This window comes from Scophthalmus maximus, chromosome 18, assembly GCF_022379125.1.
Source record: "Scophthalmus maximus strain ysfricsl-2021 chromosome 18, ASM2237912v1, whole genome shotgun sequence".
NCBI lineage: Eukaryota > Metazoa > Chordata > Actinopteri > Pleuronectiformes > Scophthalmidae > Scophthalmus > Scophthalmus maximus.
Window position 1 is genome coordinate 4,809,240 of NC_061532.1, and position 15,519 is coordinate 4,824,758.

General features: G+C 48.6%; 1 protein-coding gene across 2 annotated transcripts; it reads right to left on the reverse strand.

The window, feature by feature from the left end:
- Positions 1-272: 272 nt before the first annotated feature.
- On the reverse strand, positions 273-9,235 carry stmn4 (stathmin-like 4). 2 transcript variants are annotated; one of them, XM_035618400.2, is made up of 6 exons: positions 9,086-9,235; positions 4,372-4,434; positions 3,873-3,968; positions 3,511-3,710; positions 2,136-2,327; positions 273-1,867 (listed from the first exon to the last, which is right to left on the reverse strand). In XM_035618400.2, exons 2-6 carry the CDS (start codon positions 4,382-4,384, stop codon positions 1,808-1,810), a joined length of 561 nt encoding a protein of 186 aa, XP_035474293.1. In that variant the 5' UTR covers positions 4,385-4,434; positions 9,086-9,235; the 3' UTR covers positions 273-1,807. The 2 variants fall into 2 exon arrangements, with proteins under 2 accessions (XP_035474293.1, XP_035474292.1); XM_035618399.2 differs by having other exon boundaries at positions 3,511-3,716; positions 9,086-9,234.
- Positions 9,236-15,519: the final 6,284 nt, after the last annotated feature.

The following is a 15,519-nucleotide window of genomic DNA, read 5'->3' on the forward strand; positions in this document are numbered from 1 at the left end:
GTGAAAACGAATTTTGCCACATAAACATTTAACAACTAATATGTACCCCCCCCATCCCCACTGGAAATAGTGTGTGTGTGTGTGTGTGTGTGTGTGTGTGTGTGTGTGTGTGTGTGTGTGTGTGTGTGTGTGTGTGTGTGTGTGTGTGTGTGTGTGTGTGTGTGTGTGTGTGTGTGTGTGTGTGTGTGTGTGTGTGTGTGTGTGTGTGTGCGTGCGAGAATTCCTACAGTCAATTTACATGAGTGAGAAGAAGATGAGGGCAAAGCAATGAGTTCAGTCAAGCTTTTTTTTTTTTTACTGACCATGCCAAATAGATACACTCAATCCAGCCTCGAAAGCAACACACAGTTACAGCAAGTACAAACCCCCACGAGTCCCCCGTTACAGTGCAAACACTTCGACACTCCGATCAAGTCAGTATGACTCAACATCTCGGGCAAATTTCCTCTTTCCGTTCACCGTTCAGTTTTTACATCCCCATGAAAAATCATAGACAACCACACAAGCACAGTGACACATGCCAGAGCAGACGGAGACTACTGGTTAGCCAGAAAAACCCCCTTAAAAACAATCCTACTTTCAAAGCAAATTTGTTCCAGTCTTTAACCACTGTACCTTGCCTCCCCGTGATGTTGTTGTTGTTGTTGTTGTTGTTGTTGCCACACTGTCCTTCTTGAACGCACGTGTGCTTTGGAGTTGTGCTTAATGAAATAAGAGTGCAATCAGTGCCCTAAATCTACGAGAGTCCAATGCATGTTACTACATGATCTACAGTTACACCTAAACCTTTACAAAGTCTGAAAATGGCAAAATACAGCAGAGCTCTTCAAGCCTTTTTTTTTTTTTTTTTTTCCAAAAATGTATTTATTCTATTCCCCCTAGACGGAGCACTGTCGACAGAAACGGAAGCCAGATCCTTCATTTTATATTCATGAGCCATTTTCGTGAGATTCACTGAGTTTGGCGCATGCAGACGCCGCCCCCCCCCCCCCCCCCAAATTTCTTTTTATTCTGGCAAAGAATTAGCATGAGAGCGGGAAACTAGGGAAATCAGTTTTTATTTCTAATTCAGAATCATCAGAAGTGTGTGTGTGTGTTTTGTCCTGTTCACGTGAATTGAGTGGTAGGTTTGTAAATCAAAGCCTGAAGGAGCCTCTTGGTTTCGACCGACCGTACTTAAACTACAACTGTGAGTCCAGTTCAACTGCTGTTTCTCACAACAATTCACAAATCACAACCCCCTCCTCCTAGTTACCGTCTAACTGTAAAGAGCCTAGTCTGGTTTTGTGGCGTCGCAGCCAAACTGGAAGCGTCCAGTGATCATTTCTCATGTAAGACATTGCCAGGAAACCCAGCTCAGTTGACAATGAAGGCAAAATATCATTTTAACTACCTTTTCACCGAGGAAACCCCAGAATTGTTTAGCCTCCTCCTCCATTCACGCAGCCTTCATTCCTGACCAAACAGCCCCTTCTTTGAATGTGTGAAATACGTGATTATGGTTGTTTTGATGCACCCCCCCCCCCCCCCCCCCCGCCCCCTTTCCTTTAGAAAAAAAGCTAAACGACTTCTTTGTGAATTTCAACATCAATTATTGGCTAAACTTTGTACAGCTTGCTCGGAATCGTTACAGCACACATCAAATATGAAAACCTGTCTTTTCCCTTTGTTCGAGTTTTTTCTTTTTTCCTGCACTGTCTTGATTTCCTCCTTTTTTTTTCTTCTTTTTTATCGACTCAAAAAGCGCCCAGTTTCCCCTCTCTCTCTCTCCCCCCCTCTCTCTCTGCGTCTCCATTGGTCCACTCATCTACCGGCAGGCCTCCTCCTTCATCTCCTTGTTCTTCCTCACTTCTTCCGCGTGTTTGTCCTGCCAGACGAAACACAGAGACGCCGCAACATTAGAGTCGTGAATATGTGAGCATTAATGAGGGGGGGGGGGCTGTTCAGAGAGATGAGATGATGCAGCGCAGAGCTGGGAAGAGTGTTTTCCACCTCATATAATATTCATGATTACACATCACACTTGCGAACAATGTTAAAATAGAACTACAAGCTTCTGTTTCTTAAAATGTTAGAGCCTGAGTTTGAGAATCCTCTGGGAAAATACGCTCTCGATAGAAAAGCGGAGAGGGTACCTTCTCCTGCAGCCTCTCCAGCATGGCGGCCAGCAGGGCCTCCCTGTTCTCCTTGTTGGCCTCCATCTTCTGCGCCAGCTTCTCCTTTGCGTTCTTGATGAAGTTGTTGTTCTCCTCGAAGGCCTTCTGGATCACCCCGCGCTCGTGCTCCCTCTTCTCCGCCAGGTGCTTGAGCAGCTCGGCCTCCTGGCACTGGAGGCAGACGGAGGGCGTGGCGCGTGAACTCGACATTTCACTTCACCTTTTTGCAAACACTCAAGTGATTACTGTAGGCATCGCAACGGGCGGGAGGAGAAGGGCCCCCGAGCCTCGAGCCCCCAGGCGGTGACGCTCGCAAAAGCTCCCGCAAATCACAGCCACTTCGAAGTTCACGCCACAAAGGAAACAATGGGTATGTCTAAGGACTGAAGGTTATATATGCAATTTTTTTTTTTTACTGCCATTAGATATTCGCACTGGCACCAGCATTTCCCACCAGATGAAACGCTTTGCCGGCCACACGTCCGGCCTCCCTTGTTGTCCTCAGCGCGTGTCTTTCCTACACAGTCTATAAATGTAGGCGCGCAGCAAAAGCCCAGTTCAATTGGAGAGAGACAAATGTTTGTCAGTGGGCCTGCCCGCGGTGGCTTCAGAAGTGCAGTCGTGCCATGCTGTGTGTTCGCCCGCAGGCCGTATGCGGAAAATAAGGTGTGGCCACAGTGTTTCTGCTGTACAGAAAAACCTCACTGCCAAAAGGTGCCGGAGCCATTTTGTTTTCCTAAATGTGTGGAGTTTCACGGATACTTGTTGGCTGGTTGTATCATTGTTCCATTGTTCATGTACATAATACCTTTTTAAAGTTATGGCTGTTACGTCTTTGAGTGGGTTTTGCCTCCAGCTGAGTCTGGGACCCCGGCAGGAGACAACTTTCCCGCCTCATGAATGGTTTTCAGAGATTTAAACACGCAGTCCCAATGGGGACGACTCGACGGCCGGATACTTGAGCGGCTTGAGCAGTAGGTCGCCGCTTTTGGCACGTGCCCGAAACTCCGGCTCAGCTATGATCTATCCCTCCTCACCTTTCCCCCTCGCTCCACCATCCTCTTGGCTCGATGAATATGAGCCACTGTGTGTGTGTGTGTGTGTGTGTCCTTGCATCATTGCCCTTGTACTTTCCACCCCCCCGCTCGTGTTTCCTCCCTTCCTTTCCATCCCTCCGACACTGCCTCCCCGCTTTCCTTTCATCCATTTCCACCCCTTTTGCCTCCAGAGTTGATAAATCATGGCGCCCACAAAGAGTGTTGTCAGATGTTTTGACAATCCCTGAATGGTGCCAGGGGGCTGCGGCCTAGGGTCAGAGCAGCATGTTCAGTCAGGTCCCCTCCCAGCCCCTCACCTTTCGCCTCTCCTCGGCAGCCTCCAGTTTCTTCTGGATCTCCTCCAGGGACGGGTCACGGCGCTGCGGCATGGAGGTGTTGAGCTCTGGCAGGCCGTCAAAGGACGGGGGCTTGAGGATGACTTCGAAGGCCTGGCCCGATGTCCGCTTGTTCAGTTCGATCACCTCCACATCTTTGATGACGCACCAGCCCAGGTCCACTGCATCTGATCGCGTTAGTTTGATTTACCAGGTAAAGAGGTAATAAGTAAGAAATATTTGGCGCATCGTACGGTTTGTGGTTTGCATTCCCCTTTAGTGCCTTTTGTTTTACATTCCTACATTTTCCCGGAATGACTTTGAGTGTGTGTTGAGTGATTTACCTTCTGCCTTGTATGTAGTCTTTTCTACAGTCTGTGGGTTCAGGCAGGCGCAGAACAGAGACACCAGGGGGAGCTCTTTGACCTTCTCTTTGTAGGCTGAGGACACACACACACACACACACACACACACACACACACACACACACACACACACACACACACACACACACACACACACACACACACACACACACACACACACACACACACACACACACACACACACACACACACACACACACACACACACACACACACACACGACTCAAATTGAATTATGGGAAAGCGTTTGGGGACTCATGATGTAATTCTCCTCTCCAATGTCAGACAGTGACTACAGTCGTTCTCATTACAGGAGGCATAATGATAATGATGGGATATACATGATTCAGGCAACACATTTGCACATTATCTCTGCCATCAGCAGTATGTACAGTGGAGGACAGGGGAGCTGTGAGGTGGACGAGTTTTTCTTTTTTTTGCTGTGGCTTGCATTTACCTGCCAGAGTCATCTTCTCGCTGCGTATGTTTCTCCCCAGGGATGCTGACTATCCTTCTCACTCTGTCAGAGACGGGGAGAGAGAGACACACACACACACACAGGGGAAGGGTTGAATGAAGCAGCATCTAAGCGGCGGCAGGAGAGAGAATTAACAAGACAGAAAACTGCAGCACACTTGTGCCAGCTCCTCCCATTAAGGGCGTAATCCAACCAATGAGTGAGCAGCGCCGTATCAAACAATATAGGGTCATTTCTTCTCCAGGACAAGGTGTCAGTTTGAATCCCTGGACAAGCTGCGGGAATCAAATCACAACAAAATTGACTTGAAATTGAACCGAATTTCCAGAAATCAGCAATAGAAAAAGAATAATTGTATGTTTCCATCTGCCACTATGATGTGAATGTTAGAAGTGCGTTCGTCAAGATAAACGAGAGTCAAATGTGGAAAATGTCTTGTATAATAATGGCATTTATATTTCAGCAACTGCCTTTGCCACATTTTCATTTTATAGATTACTCCGATTGTTTCCATTACAAAATTAAAAATGCTGACGAGTCCATTCTCGTCAGGGAAGTTTCCACATCACACAAGTGCTGTAGTTCCACAGTGGGGCAGTGACACAGCGTGTGACTGTGAAGGGGGGGGGGGGGCTTTTAAAGCTTCTGTTCTTTTCCTTCCTTCTTTTTTCCGGGCCCAGCCTGTGTTGCAGTGATTCACAGGCGGGACACAAGTGGGAGGAGCGGCTGTAAATCTCTGAGAAGATGCAAGAGAGCGAGAGAAGGTATATAAATAACAAAGCACGGCATCAACAACAGCCCTTCTCCACCACCTGCTTGGAAAAATCCACCTCGAATCTTGAAACTGTGCCGCAATATGTTGTTGCGATCGTCTCTGTGATACACCATATCCCCCCAAATCATATTCAGTCATTAGATAAAATTATGATTCTACTGAAAGTGGGTCTCGTCTGAACACCGACTTGAACTGAAGCGATCTGCGTCGACGCGGCAGAGGAGCAAATGTTCTCAGCAGACGTCTCCACCAGCTGCCGTCTCTCTGTCTGTCTGTCTGTCTGTCTGTCTGATGGCCTCATCAACACTGAATTGATGGACTTATGATTATCTGACGGATGCTACGAATCTGCCACTCAGTCTACGTAGACGTCTGAAACCTTCAAAGTGAGTGGAGGTACGCCGGAGATAAACTCAACCGCTATAATTCCTCTGACTATTTATCTCCTATTACAGCTAATTGAATACACACACACACTTTTATAAAAGAAGTCATAAAGCATAAGACGTCAACAAGTTCTCGGAGGCCTTTAAACGTCGAAATACCTGCCGTCAGCTAAATGGATCGCCTTGTCACGTGAGAATCCAGCAGTGTCCCCCGCACACTTGTTGAACCTTTTCACGGCTCAGAGCCCACATTAATTAAGTTTTCTTTGACGCTGGGATCCGGAGACACCAGCGCTCTCACTATGTGCATACCCCACCACAATCTGCGGCTCACAGCGTTAAAGAAAACAGCAGAAGGGGAGGACTTGAACTCTGTAACACCAATTTCCACCACAGTGTGGGAGAATGCATCCCGCCGTGGGCCCACTTTAATCGGACACCTGTGATTGGACGCATCTGCCAGTAGGCTCAAATGTCCCACCTGCTCTCGGCCACCTCATCCTCTTAGCTCAGATTCCGCACGGGCGTTGACGGAAATAGTTCATGGGACGGCAGAGAGACTGAAGGAGGCTGCTGTGAGGCCCTGGGAGCGAATCACAAGTAGTCCGCTGACGTCGGTGGGTCAAAGACTTCAGTCACTGGCTGCAAAGGCCGTAACATCAAATATCTAATATGATGATTTTCCGTGTGCATCTTTAGAAGACCCGTAGAAGACCCGTAACCTTTGACACTTTTAAATCTCCCATACAGTTCTTTCTATACTGACACAAACCTATACTCAGTTTGCAACTGAGACTTTGATGTAGTAATTATTTCGTTTGAATTTCAAAGCGTCCAAATATTTACAGTTGATACTGCATATGTGTATATCTGTAGCCTATTTATATATTTATACACGTGTGTGTGTACAGAAACACAAAGTGTACCCACACTTAGACACATACTAATCAGGCAGGAAGTGTACTGTTTTTGCTACACTACTGGAATGCACGCATGCACGCACGCGCACACACACACACACACACACACACACACACACACACGCACACACGCACAGCTGCTTCTCGTCTCATGAAACCACCCAGGTCGCAGATCAATGCGCTGCATCCTGCAGGAGTCCGAGCGCTCCACTCCCTCGTGTTTGTCAATGATGAAAACAAAGAAGGGAGTGCGAGCAGTTTCATTACTCTCAGGGAACATTAGGGTCATGCCGACTGTGAACGTCTGATGACAGTTATGTCATCCTGGAATATTTGTCCGACGATGACCTTGTCTCCTCCAAGGTCTCTAAAACATTGGTTAACACTTAATAACGAACAGTGATTTTCAGAAAAGACTTGCATGAGTTTCAATGTCAGAATCATAAAAAGCATAGCAAATGATTTTTTTTTTCTTATTGTTTAAAAAAAACTTTGGGGAATAAGTTTTTGTCTTTGCTGAGAAGATGAATCACATGACTCTGAGGCCAGTTTGCAAAGCATGCAGCTACATCCAGCAGAAGGTTAGCTTAGCATCAAGAATGGATGCGGGGAATCAGATTGAACTCTGTCCAAAGGGCACGAAACTAATGCACACCTTATATTTTGTTTTGTTTCTTCAAACTAAGTGTAAAAAAGTATAATTTAATGTGCGGGGGTTATGTTTGGCTGAGGCCAGTTGCCAGGCGACCAGATGCGACTTCAGGAAGTCGTTAGGCAAAGCCAGGAAAAACAGGGTGTGTCCGAAATCACCTAGTTACCTATTTGCTATACGGTGTTGTACATTTCTGTGCAGGCATGTACAGGGATGAGGCAACAGGGTGGGCATAGTAGGCAATGGCCCAGGCCCCCCCCCGAAAGGAGGCCTCCAAGAACAACTGGTTATTTTAGTCCACAACAGTGATAATTTATGAGAACCCCCATGAATTCTCTCATCAGTTATGTGCAGGAGACTGCAACAACACCACGGTTGAAAAAAAACAAAAAACCCCAAGGGCCCTGGTTTGATGTAGGACCCCCCAGGTCCTTTTTACCTGGGGGGTCCTAAAGTCCCCTGAAACATCCCTGTACATTTATCCACGGAAGGGAAAAAATAATATCCATGGCATGACCACCCCTTTCTGCCGACAGTCCCACAATGCAATGTTCTGCATTTGAATTACCATTATAGTCACAATCTACAACGTTCTTATATGCAAAACAAAAGGGTCTGTTATAAAGGGAAAAGTCAATGAGAGATGTATATTAAATTTATACATCTACTTCATATAATGTCAAATTGTTGTTACTACTGGTTCTTCCATCACAGCAATTTTCGCGTTTTGCGCTGAGTTTTGCGCTGAGCCGAACCAAGTGGCTATTGGCAGTAGCCAAGGGATGAGACATTTTTGTTGTTTTTTGTTTTTTCTCTGAGCGTATATTTTCGGGGACGTCTATCCAATCGCATGCCCTTACTTACCTGCGTGGTCGGGAAAAGTCTCACACAACCACAAATAGAACTTTAATATCGTTCCACGCCTTCAGGGGCTTTGCTTTGAGCAGTGTCAGTAGCCATCTTGCCTGTGCAGATGTTACGTTCTCTAAAAGTGGATGTCTGGTGTCATTTTCCAAATACAATGCAGACTACTGATACCTTCAATGTCCTCGATGAACCTTGAGTTTCCAAGAAGCACAAGATGTTTTTTTCTTAATGCGTGTAGTATTAAATTACAACTTATATGCTTTTCAAAAAATCTTGCATATAAATATTAACCTCAGATGAATCCCAGAAACACCGTCTTGTGATGTTGATAGCCTTCTGATTTCTAGTTCTGTTCCGAGGGGTAATATTCTGATTGTGCTTATGACGTACTCCGACAAAAGTTTATGCACATCCTAAGCTTTTTGCTTTATCTTCTTACCTAATATCTGAACTTAAACTACACACTATACACACTCAGTAACAAATACGTAATGATACACAGTTATAGATGATACCGGTAGTATAGACAAGACACTCTGCTGGTAAGAAACCAACTGCAAAATGTGACTCAAAATGGAAACTTTTTCTGAACACTTGGTCACTTTTTGAAATAATTTTCTTATATCATGTCTCTATCTTACCGTCTTTCTTCCTCTTTTATATGCACACACACGCACGCACACACACACACACACACACACACACACACACACACACACACACACACACACACACACCCTTTCCCCCTCACCCCCACCTTTCGTGCTCTCTCCCCCAAAGTGAAGTTGTGCAGACTCAAAGCTGCATCTGCACATATGGGGGATCAATAATAAATGACTGAGGCTGCACATCACACATTTGTGGGCACGGCGAGTCCTCTCCCTTTGCCTTCTTCTCCCGTCAGCAGGAACCACTGCATCATCACTATCCTCACCATTGCCTCACTACACCCTATACTGACATGCTCGCAAACACACTCACACACACATGCAGGCGACATGCAGTTATACAATAAGACATAACCTGGACAACCCTAGGTGCCACAGAGGTTAATGCAGCGTTGTGTTGTATGATGTGTGCGCTGCAGACTTACCCCCTTTCTGTCCCTGTCTTCTCTGCTGCTGCTGCTGCTGATGATGATGATGATGATGGTGGACCGGTGGCTACGGTTACCCCAGTCTGGCTGCACGGATACAGGCGCTGGGCAACAGCATCAGCAACAGCATCAGCGCTGCCTCCATGACATCACCTTGGAGAAGTCTCATTGGTCCGAGGCACTGCCAGCACCGGAGGCCACCGGCCAATGGGAGGTGAGAGGGAGGATGGGGGGGAGGGTCGTCAGCTCTTTGTGTTGGTGCTGCAGGGTGGGTGGTGGAATCACTGTTTCATTATATGGCGCAGGAGTGTGTGGTTAAGTGTGTGTGTTTGAGTGTGTGTATGTACAGTATCCATAGCAAAGAGTTTGCATTGTGTGAAGCTGGTGTGTATGTGTGTGTATGTGTGTGTATGTGTGTGTATGTGTGTGTGTGTGTGTGTGTGTGTGTGTGTGCGTGCGTGCATCTCAGCAGGGGGCCCAGATGGAAGGCAGGCATGACACTAAATTATTTAAATCCAAACTGTAAATACAAGAAGTAGGAACATGGTCCGATGTGAAGCACATGCTGTTCCTTATACCTTTCATCTGTTACTGCTACTGTTAGTTAATTTTAATCTCTTTGTTGTAAGCCTTACAGGCAAGCGGTATTCATTGATTTCATTGAATGTTACTACTAATGTACAGTTACCCCAATGTAGTTTATTTACAAGTCCGCAAATATAAGAGCAGACTATTTTGTCGCAAAATTGCTCGTTGGACGAGCAATTTCAACGTTGCCATAAAAGCTTCATTACATATAACTCATCTACATTACTTATTACTCAAGACTAGTTAGTTCATTACTTTACTTTGGTTACTCAGCACAGTTTCCAGCAAAGGTGTCTTTAAAGAAAAGACAAAGCCTCTCCTCTCTGTGACATATTCTTATATGTGTATGATTTGAAAACATGTCGACGAAAGACCAAAAAAATCCGGCCTCTGTTTTGGAAGTATTTACCGACCATCAGGAGCCAGCTAGACGTCGGTCCTGGTGAACGCACACCCCCCCCCCCCCCTCGAACCGTGACCCAGTGGGTTTCAAACATTCACCAGCACCAAACAACCCCAGTTGATTCCTTAACGCGGGGCCGACCATTTGAAATGACAGGTAGTTGTTCTTTTTCTTGTTCTTCCTGCTCTGACTTCTTAAAACCCCCCGAAAGAAAAGGAAAACCTTCAGCCAAAACACTTCTTGTCTCTATCTGGTGACCTCCGAGCCTCAGTTACTGCCCTGATGTCAAACCAGAGGGACAATGACAAAAAAAAAAAAAAAAGCCTGTTTGCTGGAGGATGGAGGACACACACTGAAGAAAAGCAGAGGCTGTCGCCGCCCTTTGATCCTGTATTCAGCTCACACGACTAACATGATGTCACCACGCCCTGTCCACGGGCACATGAGAGGAAAGAGCCCTCAACACAGGAGGAGGGAGGGAGATATGCATGAGGTCACATTAGGGTGTGTCTCCTCTGTCGCTCTCCTCTCCTCTCCTCACTTCCTCCTCTCTCCTCCTCTCCTCCTCTCTCCTCTCCTCTCCTCCTCTCTCCTCCTCTCTCCTCCTCTCTCCTCTCCTCCTCTCTCCTCTCCTCTCTCCTCTCTCCTCCTCTCTCCTCCTCTCTCCTCTCCTCCTCTCTCCTCTCCTCCTCTCTCCTCTCTCCTCCTCTCTCCTCTCCTCCTCTCTCCTCCTCTCTCCTCCTCTCTCCTCTCCTCCTCTCTCCTCCTCTCTCCTCTCCTCCTCTCCTCCTCTCTCCTCTCCTCTCCTCCTCTCTCCTCCTCTCTCCTCCTCTCTCCTCTCCTCCTCTCCTCCTCTCCTCCTCTCCTCCTCTCTCCTCCTCTCTCCTCCTCTCCTCTCTCCTCCTCTCTCCTCCTCTCTCCTCCTCTCTCCTCCTCTCTCCTCTCCTCCTCTCCTCCTCTCCTCCTCTCCTCCTCTCTCCTCCTCTCTCCTCCTCTCCTCTCTCCTCCTCTCTCCTCCTCTCTCCTCTTCTCTCCTCCTCTCTCCTCCTCTCTCCTCCTCTCTCCTCCTCTCCTCTCTCCTCCTCTCTCCTCCTCTCTCCTCCTCTCTCCTCTCCTCCTCTCTCCTCCTCTCTCCTCCTCTCTCCTCTCCTCCTCTCTCCTCCTCTCTCCTCCTCTCTCCTCTCCTCCTCTCCTCCTCTCTCCTCTCTCCTCCTCTCTCCTCCTCTCTCCTCCTCTCTCCTCTCCTCCTCTCTCCTCTCCTCCTCTCTCCTCTCTCCTCCTCTCTCCTCCCTCTCTCTCCTCCTCTCTCCTCCCCTTCCGTTTCCGGTTTGTGTGAGCGTGAGTGGTGGTGGTGGAAGTTCGAGTGGCGCGGAGATTTGAATGTTCTTTTGTTTGTCAGTTATCTCTACTGTCCTTTTTCATCTGTATTTGTGCATGATCGGGTAAGTCTTTATTATTTATAGTGTGTATTGAGAGATCGGAGCTTTTTTTGTTTGGTCTTTGTTTGGTGTCCGGGAGGAATGGCGTCCTCCGAGACGCCACCTCCGTCGATCCGGCAGGGAGCGAGGATCGTCCCGCCGGACAGTGACAGCACCGTGGAGGAAGTCCTCCTGGCGGTCGGACAGCAGGTCGGACACGACCAGCTGCTCTTCGCGTCTCGGATGAACAGGGCCGTGGTGGTGTTCCTCAGGGACGAGCCGCATGTCCATCAGCTGGTCGAGAGCGGAGTGTTCATCCGGGACATCTTCGTGCAGGTGTCCCCGCTGTCAGCTCCCTCCACGCGGATCACCGTGTCCGGGGTTCCTCCGTTCATCCCCAACGAGCTGCTGGAGAACGAGCTGCGGAGGTTCGGCAAGTTGGCCAGCGGCTTCAGGACGCTGAGCCTGGGATGCAGGGATCCCAAACTGAGGCACGTCCAGTCCCTGAGGCGACAGGCCTTCATGTTCCTGGACTCGCCCACGCAAACTCTGGAGGTGTCGTTTAGAGTCAAGCACGGTGACGGGCACTACGTGGTGTATGCAAGCTCGGGAAGTGTGAAATGCTTCGAGTGTGGAGACGTGGGACACAAACGCTATGCGTGCCCTCACAGACATGCGGCGTCCGGCTCCGCGTCCGCGTCCGGCTCCGCGTCTGGTTCCGCGTCCGGCTCCGCGTCTGGTTCCGCGTCCGGTTCCGCGTCTGGTTCCGCCGATGCGGCGCGTGGCGCCGCTCACGCCGGGGCAGCGGCGGGTGATGCGGCGCCAGCGGCCGGTGACGCGGCCGGTGACGCGGCCGGTTCCGAGTCTGCGTCTGGTTCCGCGTCCGCGTCTGGTTCCGCGTCCGCGTCTGGTTCCGCCGATGCGGCGCGCAGCGCCGCTCACGCCGGGGCAGCGGTGGGTGATGCGGCGCCGGCGGCCGGTGACGCGGCCGGTGATGCGGCCGGTCCCGAGTCCGCCTCGCCCAGTGGGCCTGGTGGGCTCGAGGTGGTGGAGGTGGAACAGACTCTGGCCGAGAGGCAGCAGGCGTCTGTGGCTGCAGGAAACCTGAGCATCTCTCAGTGTGCAGGACCATCACAAGCACAGGCAGCAGTCAGGACTGAAGCAGACAGAGAGCACGGTGTGACCCCCAGTGAAGAACAGGGGGGACCCACTAGCCAGGCACCAGCTCAGGGAGATGACATGGAGTATGACTCGGGGTCAGACACAACATCCGTTGGTGAAACTCCCGTCAAGAGTACTGATCTCTACTCACTAGAGGAAATTAACAACTTTCTAGATGAGACTTTCAAGAAATCAGTGAAAGTGAGCGATCACTTCAGTGACATTGATAAATTCATCAGATCTGTTAGTATACTAAAAAGGGTGGTCGGGTTTGATCTGTTGGATGAAAAGAAACGCTTCCGACTTAAAAAGCACATCACAGCTTTGAGGAAAGTGTCAATAGTTCGACCTGTAAGAAAGACCAGGAAATAGAACGATCATGCATCACATGGTGTTTTCTTCTATTTACGTTTCTCTCCTTGTTTCAACTTGTTTCCTTTTTTCTGAACTCTTTATGCGGAGCCTCAAGATAGGATCTTTAAACATCAATGGAGGGAGAGACAGACAGAAAAGGGCTCTAATTTCTGAACTCTCGACACTAAAACATACAGATGTGTTGTTCCTACAGGAAACACATACTACTCCAGCAGACGAGACAGACTGGGGTCTTTGGTGGGAAGGTCCCAGGGTCCTTAGCCATGGCACCAACTTCAGTGCAGGAGTAGCTGTGCTGTTCAAAGCATCTGCAGGGTTAACTCTCGTATCTTTTACTGAAGTGGTGAAGGGCCGTCTGCTTATTGTTAGAGCAGAAGTAGAAGGGTCAGTTTTTTGTTTCGTTAATATTTACGCTCCAAATCAGGGAACAGAGAGAGTTGGGTTTTTTACAACCCTAAGAAATGAGCTGAGGAATTACCAGCAGGATCAGCTCATCATCGGTGGAGATTTTAACTGCACCACGGATTTCACCATTGACAGGACAAGTGAGGAACCCCACCCACAGTCAGCTCAGAGCCTCAACAGCTTCATCACAGATATAGATCTGTTAGATGCATGGAGAGTGAAGCATCCACAATCTAGGCAGTACACATGGGTGAGGGTCAGCAATAACAGGGTGAGTGCAGCAAGACTTGACAGGATTTACATCTCTCAAAGCCTCAGCTCAAGACTAGCACACAGTAATATCAGTCCAGTAGGGTTCACTGACCATCATTTCATTAGTGTAGAGTTGGTCATCTCACCAGGCAACAGGGTCAAATCCCACTGGTTTTTCAACAACAAGCTCCTGCAGGACAGTCATTTCTGTCAGAGCTTTGAATGCTTTTGGCAGAAGTGGAGGGCTGAGAAAACAAACTTTAGTTCTCTGAAGATGTGGTGGGAGGTGGGTAAAGCACAGATTCGTGGTTTTTGCCAGCAGTACACCTCCCATTCGACTGCTAGAATCAAGGTAGTTGTCCAGGAGCTGGAAACCACCATTAAAAACATTGAAGAGGGGTTGCACAATAATCCAGACCCCTCAACAGGTCAACTGTTGAAGGAGAAGAGGTTGGCGTTGAGCTCCTTTCTGCAGGAGAGAGTGAAGGGAGCTCTAGTTAGGTCTCGCTTCCTTCAGCTCAAGGACATGGACGCCCCCACCTCCTTCTTTTTTAATCTAGAAAGGTCAGCGGCTCAGAGGAAGCAGATGACCTGCCTTCAACTTCCAGGAGGCAGAGTGACCACCAGTCCAGGAGAGATGAGGAGCCATGCGGTGGGTTTCTATGCCAATCTCTTTGGGGCGGAGGAGTGCAGCAAGGAGTGCCGTGAGGAGCTCCTGGACGGGCTTCCACAGCTCAACCAGGGTGAGAAAGCTGCTCTCGACGCTGACCTGACGATGGAGGAATTAACAACCGCTGTACATCAGATGTCTTCCGGAAAGGCACCTGGAATTGATGGTCTCTCCTCTGACTTCTTCAAGCAATTTTGGAACTTTCTGGGAGCTGATTTTCACAGTGTTTTAACGGAATGCTTCAGGACAGGATCACTTCCTGTCTCCTGTCAGCGAGCCGTGCTGTCTCTGCTGCCAAAGAAGGGAGACCTGGCCTTACTAAAGAACTGGAGGCCAGTTTCTCTCCTCTGCACAGACTACAAACTCCTCTCAAGGGCTTTATCAAATAGACTCAAAAACATTCTGGAAATAGTTGTACACTCGGACCAAACCTATTGCATTCCTGACAGAACAATTATGGACAATATTTTTCTTATGCGTGATGTAATTGATTTATGTAAATATCATAATTTAAGTGTTGGCATTGTTTCTTTAGATCAAGAGAAAGCTTTTGATAGGGTTGATCACTCATATTTGTTTTCTGCACTGAAGGCGTTTGGTGTTGGTGATGGGTTTCTGGCTTGGGTTGGTGTATTGTACCGTGATGCACAATGTTTGGTGAAGATGGGGGCAGGGCTGAGTCGGCCAATCCCAGTAAAACGAGGTATCAGGCAGGGCTGTCCTCTCTCAGGTCAGCTGTACAGTCTCGCTATTGAGCCATTACTGTGTATGTTGAGGAAGCGACTCAGTGGTCTCACAGTGCCTGGGTCACTCGGACTCGACCAGGATTTTCCGGCTCTTTCGGTCTACGCAGACGATGTGAACATCCTGGTTTCCAACCAGCAGGATGTTCAGAATGTGCAGGACACCCTGTCGTTGTATGAACGAGCGTCGTCTGCACGGGTCAACTGGGCCAAAAGTGAAGCCTTGTGGGTAGGACAGGGGAGGGATCAGGTGATGCCTAGTCTGCCTGGGGGGCTTGAGTGGGGGCAGGAGGGGTTGAAAGTTTTAGGAGTGTTTTTGGGCTCAGAGGGTTTTCAAAAGAAGAATTGGGCGGGAGTGAAGGAGAAAGTGTGTGCTCGGTTGTCTAAATGGAAATGGTTGCTACCCCAGCTGTCGT

Coding starts and splice junctions, on each gene's coding strand:
- stmn4 (XM_035618399.2), bottom strand. Junction 3,717..3,872: donor GACTACATACAAGGCAGAAG/GTAAATCACTCA, acceptor TAACGCGATCAG/ATGCAGTGGACCTGGGCTGG. Junction 2,328..3,510: donor CTGCCGAGGAGAGGCGAAAG/GTGAGGGGCTGG, acceptor GTCTGCCTCCAG/TGCCAGGAGGCCGAGCTGCT.